Raw genomic sequence first — 7,305 nt, 5'->3', positions numbered from 1 at the left:
AAATAGAGGAGTGGGTGGGAGGGTGATTAATGCTTCAATTTATCGGCGATATGGGGCATCTACAATTTATTAAGATTGAAAGGGATTAAAGGAATCAGCCTACTCATGTGGCCACGTAAACTTGCCTAGAAGGTGCATCCAAACCTATACGTACTGCATTTTTCTTCGATTGTTTATTGAATTTATTATTGAAACGTCACATTTTCTACTTTCTACCGCAGCTGTTGGTACCCTGGATCTAGGCCACCGATTAGAGGAAGGCACTACGTTTAGTGGTAATGTAGACTTTTATAAATGATCAGAGTTTTGTGGTGGGATCAAAATTTGTCTACCCCTTGAGGATCAGTTGCGTTTTTGAAGTCATGCGGTTAATGTATTCTACCCGCTTATGACCTTGAAGCTCCATTCAAACAAGTATTCATTACATAGCTCCCATCCTTTTGCGCACTGTCTGCGGTGCTTCCCTTGGGGCATATTTCCTCAGTTAGCACATACACTGCATCTCTGTGCCCATCGGGCGTTGTGCCTTTATAAAGGCGCATCTTATTACGTTGCACCGTGATTGGTTGTGCACAGATCTAGGTAATGCAAACCAAGTAATTTGTTTGTGGAATGGGCTTGGTCACCCGATATGCATCCTTGATCCAAGTGTAGTGGAATTTGTGATATACTCCGGAAAGGTGGAGCAGGTCTATATTAGCAGCATTAGATCCATTTTGATTGATGGTGGTGTAATACGCTAGTGGTTTATCCCTCGGTTCTGATGAGGCGCCACTTTTGTATTTTGAATTAGCCCCCTTGTACCTCGCTGGGTGGGCTGGCCTTTGGGGCCATGCCAATAGCCCAGACACCTTCTATGTGCTGAATATATATATTCTGCCCGAGTATTGTGACTTCTTTTGGCTTAAGGGAGTCTCAGGACGCTACAGTGGAATGGCTGCATTTGTCGCACAGTCTCTTCGCCATACAGCAAGTATGGATGTTAAAAATTTGTCTTACCTTTGACTCTAATTAAGTACTCTTGAGTGTTGTGACTAAATACTTTACGGTTAGAAGTAAGTATCAGTTGGTGCTCTCACCTCGCGGACGGAAGCATGTCATATGGCTAAATGCTGGTGAATGCATGGGTTGTAGTCCTATAGGCAAGAATACACAGGTCTACGCATAAATCCCAATTCCGTGACTGGACTTTCTTTGTGGAAGCCTAAAGTAGTCTAATTAAGGTGCTACTCCTCCTTTTAACCTGTTAATTACCCTGCAGTGACTAGGTTTTGTGTCTTTGAGTTCTCGAAAGTTTTGCATGGTCACATGGAAGTGCACTTTCAAATTTGCCATCTTGATCGCCACCGATTTTAAAAAACAGAAATGACTGTTTCAGCGCGTTGGACCTGCAAGGCTTCTACCTCAACCACCTTAACATAATCAGCCATTCCTTCATATGTAATCGTCAAAAAACTCGCAATGGCAAAGCCCACTCTCTTCTCTGAGAACCCTGTATGTGTAATATTAGTGATGAATCTGCTGTAATGCTGGTCCAGCAGACAGCACGTATACTTTGGGCAGCTGAGAGCCATCACCAGTTTTTGCCTGAGATGTTTAGCATATTTTTTCCTCCACATGACTAAACTACTTCCGTAAATCTCTGGGAGCTGTTTTTGCTAACCTGAAACTGCTAAGCTCTTAGGTGCTTTGATCCGATGTCGGTATATTAAGACCTCATCCTCTGGAGTCGATTTTACGTCATGCAAGTTTGACTACCTTGCTTGGTGACGAAGTTTCCTTCTGTCAACGTCTTTTACCATCATCGTTTGTTGGCTTATGAGAAAATGTAAGAAACCACTCGCACATCAGAGCCACATTGGGATCGGTGCTTTGCGTACTTTTTCACAGGTACTTACTGAGTTCGTTCAAAAGGATGGTACTCATGGAAATATCACTAGTTTTTTTAGGGTTTGGGGTGCGGGATAAAGCATCTTTGTTGATATTTTCTTTGTATTTACTGTACTGCACTATGAAATCTTGCTGCTACAGTTCCTCGTACCAACGCGACACCGAACGATGTGCCTCGCATTGTTTTAACCGAATCAACGCCTGATGCACCATTCTCACTACTAACTTCCTTGTTGTTTTCTCGCTGACCCGCTTATTGGGTTTGGTGCCCGTGTAACTGCTGATGTGCTTCCAACCTTTGTCTCTGACAGCCGTATCACTAGCGTCAGTGTCCACAACTAATGGCCAGTCATCTAATGGAAATTGGGCGATGCAAATGCCGGTGGGGAGGAGAGCATTCACCACAGGTTTTTGAACGCCTCGGCATTGAACTGCTTTTGGCCTGCTTTACCATAGGGTTATGCAGCGAATTTCCTGTCTTAGCTGGTGCTGGCCAGGCTCCCACTTCCTTTGTACAATCTTCAATAACCACCATCGCGTCCAAGACAGTATGTCTCGAAAAGTTGGCTGAGCGTTTTAGAAACGGACAATTCTTAGTTTCACGCTTGCTTCTTATAGGTCATCCAACATTCCCAAACACCTCTACTGAAACAGCTATCGTCTAGGCATACCACTCAATATTTCTGGAACAGTCCAATTAAAGCAATTCGCACAAGTCATTGAAGAGTGGGCGTTGCGCAGCAGTCTGAAGGGCCATTTGCCAATATTTTAGTTTTAAGCCCAACAAGGTGAACCTCTTTTACATACCTAAAGGGAGTTTAAAGAATTACTTGTGGGAAAGGGAACGGGCGTACCTCTTTATCACTGCGTTTGGTTCTCTGCAATTGACACGCAGTTGAAGTCTTCCATATTTTTATTTACCAGAGTAACCAGTGGGCCTTTGGTGACTTAGGGGATCTTATGACCTCGTCATTCAGCATCCAGTCGAATAAATGGTTCGCCTCCCCTGGCGGAGGGGTGGTATGTTTCTGGGTGGTTGCCATATCAGTCCAGCCTTGCCGGTGCCTATCATATATTTCATGCTGCCTATTATTTCCAATATAAAATTTCACCTATTTCCTATTTCTAAGGTAATATGGCATTTAGGTTTGGATCAATTCTATATTGACTTTAGTTTTCTCAAGGTGTTCGTCATATATCAAGACTTATTTTAGTAATTGCCACATTCTGACCTACACTTCTAGTATTTCAAATTAATTGGGGGTAAGCCAAATGTGTAACCATCTTTCGCTCATCAGTACAACTCTGAAATTATTTTGATACTAAAACGTGTTTCGAGACGGTAAATTATACGATGTACGACGAAATATTTCCATTGTATTTTCAATAGCAGCACTTTAAAATTATTTTCTGGTTTACATAATGAATAGAACATGACATATTTGGATAGCACCTCGAGTCTTCCCCGAAGTTGTAGTACCTCAAAGTAGTATGGAAGATGCTGCAGTACTAATGTGTGGAAGAGCTGGTCCGAAGGCCATGCCACAAAGCAGAAGTAGAACCTGCAGAGACTGAAGTGCCTACGTGGACACAGTTGGGCAATACATCGAATCACTGCATTTACATCAATGTGTATGTTTATTCGAAAAGCGAAATAACCTGCTCACATAGTACTCACTAAACATGCTTTAGTGTACTTAATTTGTGCTAACTGTGCCGTGCAGTATGAAAGCCCATTGCAAATGTACAAACATCAACTCACCTACAGTATCCAAATTTCGTTTTATGTGTCACTTTCTGTTAGTACTTGATTGTAAAGTGCATTTTAAAAGCGGCGATTTGTATCGAGTTACTTGTGCCATTCTGTATTCAATTAAAGTCCCCCCGAAAAAAATCTCCTGATTCTTTTTTGGATGACTACATACTATCACCAGAAAGACAACCTCTGACATTGCTTTGAGGAAGAATAAATAATTTGGTCTAGTGTGTGGTACCTAAACAGTTGAACACTTTACGATTCATTCCCTTTGATTGATAAACAGTAATGCTTTTTTTGGAAATTTCTGTTAATTATGTTTTCTAAATGCTTGTTATATTTTAATCTTTGTGGCAAACTAGTTAAATAAGGATGTTTACTAGTGATACTTGACCTCTTGATTTATCCATCACTTAAAGTACGTTACATTATTTTGGTCCACAACCTATCAAGGAAAACAAATATTTTCTGGGCAAAATATCCATTTCCTAAAGGGCTAAACGTTGATATTACTCGACTTTTGTCTGTAGAGTTGATTCACTCATTGCAATTTCTGGTTAAGCGCCATCATTTTGAACAATTAAAGTAGCGGTAATTTACTGTGCCTAAATGAGCTTATAGGGGCGTCTAATCACAGCTAGCACGCCTTAACTTGCTCTGAATTTGACGAACAAGCAACTTTCCCCAGGCAAAAACAGATCTAAAAATGGTATATTACCCTGAACACTCCTCGTGCAACCTCGAATAAAGAGCTAGGTTAAATGAAGAAGTCATGAAGTTAATGGTAATTAAACCCATCCCAGTATACTACTACACTTGCCAGATGAGCTGCAGATAACCATTAAATCAGTGCTATTCGCATTTCCGTTTATTCCAACAGTATTCAGCCAAGTGTATTGCTTGACTGCACCATAGAACCATTTGTTTAGACAACCTAATAGAAAACCGACGCAAAACGTTCTAATCGCAGCTCCACAGCCTCCATTGACGTCGCAGAATCGTTTTTTACTCTACGTGAATGTGGTGTTTTCGGGCAGAAATAAAGTCGTGCAGAGGGAATATTGGCAACCCCATCGGGACTGGGATGGGTCGAATGAGGGAACTGTGAGTGGAGTAGGGTCATATATACATGTGAAAAGGAACATCAGTGGATGAAGGAATGGGTTCGGTGCTGTGGTGCAGACAATTAGAGGTACAACTAATGCCACTTCAAGTTCTTATTGACACCGCCGTCGATGTGGCATCGTGAAGCGCATGTTTGCTTTCGGGTACTAAGGAGATGGAATGAAAGGGACAACGAGGAGACTGATAAACTCCGGTGCTTGTTTAAATTGCTATACTAACAAACCTATTTTGTGTAGTGACAAATATTTTCACTATTGCCTGGGATTATGATATGGGTGTCAAGTTTGTTCAACAATGTTCAAAATGGATTTGCAAATTGATTACCCCGTGTCTCTGAGTGCAATTTTCAATTACAATTCAAACTGAATCTGAAATTTTTGATTTCGCTCAATTAGATTTTTTGCGCAGTTTATCGCTTTCTAGTCGCGGAAATAAGAGTTACAAACCTTAGAAGCTACTTATGTGTCGCAAAATAGGGGAAATGGTTCCTATAATGCTAAATAAATAATATGTATGAGTAATAAAATCATAACTAGAAGCTAAGCAACAAGTTAATATTTAAAATATCTTGCACACTTTTTCTTTTTCGGTATTGGACTGTAAAATCATATTGCTGCAGTTCTTCGTACCAAAGTGCAACCGAACGATCGATCTCCTTCATTGTTTTTAACCAGGTGAGTGTCTGATGATCGGTTCTAACAGTGAATTTCCTCGCTATCAGGTAATGTATGAAGTGTCGAACCCTTGAGTAGATAGCGAACAGCTCTCGTTGTGTTGTACTTTTCTGTCTCTTTTTTTTTACCTAGTCTGTGTCTCTTTCCTTCCTTTTTGTCCCTTCGTGAGAGTACACCACCACGTCGCTCACATCCGAATCCAGTACAAACGGTGGAGCGTTCAATTCAAAGTTTGGCAATGCTAGAATTGGCGCGGAGCAGAGCATTAGCTTCATTTCTTTAAACGCTTAATCATTCTTTTTCTCTCACTTTAGATTCTTCTTCGCCAGCCTTTCGGCTTAACCCTTTAACGAAACACCGGCAATAATTTGCCAGACCTAGGAAACTGTGGAGCCTTAACTGGTTATTTGGTGTAGGCCATGTCCTTACTTGTTGTGCGCGGTTTTGGTGACTGCCATCCCATTCAACGGGACCGTATGTCCTAGGAAGGTGAACGAGCGTTGCAGGAAACGGCACTTCTTCGGGTTCAAGGTTAACCCTGCGTCTCCTAGACTACCCAACACTAGTTTAAGGTTGGCATTATGCTCTCGAATATCTCCAGCGAAAACAGGAATGTCGTCAAGATCGACTATGCAATGCTTTGGGAATAGGCCGATCAGGGCCGTTTGTATCAGGCGCTGGAAGGTGGCCACTGAGTTGCAGAGTCCAAAGGGCATCCTTTAGAATTCATAAAGCCCGTTTAGCAATATAAATCTGTCTTTTCTCGGTCTGCCTCTACCACTTCTACTTGCTAATATCCTGACCTCAAATCTAGGGTAAAGAACCAATGCGACCCATGTAAGGCGTCTAGTGAGTCGTTAGTGTGAGGTAGGGGGAATGCATCCACCTTGGCTACAGCGTTCAACTTCCTATAATCGATGCATTACCGTAGACTACCGTTATTCTTCTTTACCATCGCGATTGAATAGGCCCATGGTAACTTGGACGGCTTTATAACCTCGTCTCAAATCATCTCTTCAACCAGACGGTTCACTTCTTCTAGCAGTGGTGATGGAATACGTCGGGGTGGTTGCTAGATGAGTCTACCTTCGCCAGTATCAGTTGTATGCTTGAGGATATTTGTTCGTCCCAGTTCTGCACCCTACCATGAGAAGATGCTCGCATACTCAAGTAGGAGCTTACGAGGTTCATTTCTCTCGTCATTGGAAATGTGAGTCCACTGCGCACAAGGGCCATCTAGATTGTTCATGGGAATGGTTACAGCTTCAAAGAGGGCGTTGCAAACGTCATCTGCGTCATCTGTCGGTAGCATAGTCTTTGCATTGGCCTCAGTGGCCCGGTAAATGGAAAAATTTCTTTCCGCACCAAGTATCACGTCCTAAGAGAGTTCTGGACATATAATGAATTTCACTGTTCAGGTTTCCTTCCCTGTCCAGGCTTTTAATGGCGCCTCTTCTTTAATTAGCATCTCCCTTCCTTTTGCTAAACGCAATTATGTAGAAAGGGAGAAAATCTTACCCCTGTTACAAAAGGTAGGGAAGGCTTGGAGGTTTACTATTGATCTAGCTACTCTAGAGTCGAGAAGAAAACTGCAGGAACGTTTTTCAAGTTTACCAAGAACCTGCTCATAAGAATGGGAGCCATTTGGGAGCAGACAGGAAAGAGAAAACGGAGGATCACCTGGTCAAGGGGTTTCTGGAAGATTATGATCGTCCGGACTTCCTGCCGCTTCATGGTTGCGGGCCTGACCAGTTGGCTGAGCGAGTTGGTCTTTGTATCGCAGAGCTTCTCAACCAAAGTGGAAGGTCAGACTCTGTGTCTGAACTGGACCGTTATCCAGTTAGCAACCTTGTTTGGAGG

General features: G+C 42.3%; 1 protein-coding gene across 1 annotated transcript; it reads right to left on the bottom strand. All coding sequences in view use genetic code 11, as the record gives it.

Annotated features, from left to right (window-relative positions):
- Positions 1-5,870: 5,870 nt before the first annotated feature.
- EGR_01838 (Retrovirus-related Pol polyprotein from transposon 297) lies at positions 5,871-7,179 on the bottom strand (the record flags this gene model as incomplete). The annotated part of the gene is made up of 3 exons (XM_024491087.1): positions 5,871-6,136; positions 6,628-6,823; positions 7,060-7,179. 3 exons carry the CDS (start codon positions 7,177-7,179, stop codon positions 5,871-5,873), a joined length of 582 nt encoding a protein of 193 aa, XP_024354543.1.
- Positions 7,180-7,305: the final 126 nt, after the last annotated feature.

The sequence above is a fragment of the Echinococcus granulosus genome, assembly GCF_000524195.1.
Source record: "Echinococcus granulosus chromosome Unknown EG_S00007, whole genome shotgun sequence".
Lineage (NCBI taxonomy): Eukaryota > Metazoa > Platyhelminthes > Cestoda > Cyclophyllidea > Taeniidae > Echinococcus > Echinococcus granulosus.
This window is presented reverse-complemented; position numbering and strand designations above follow the sequence as displayed.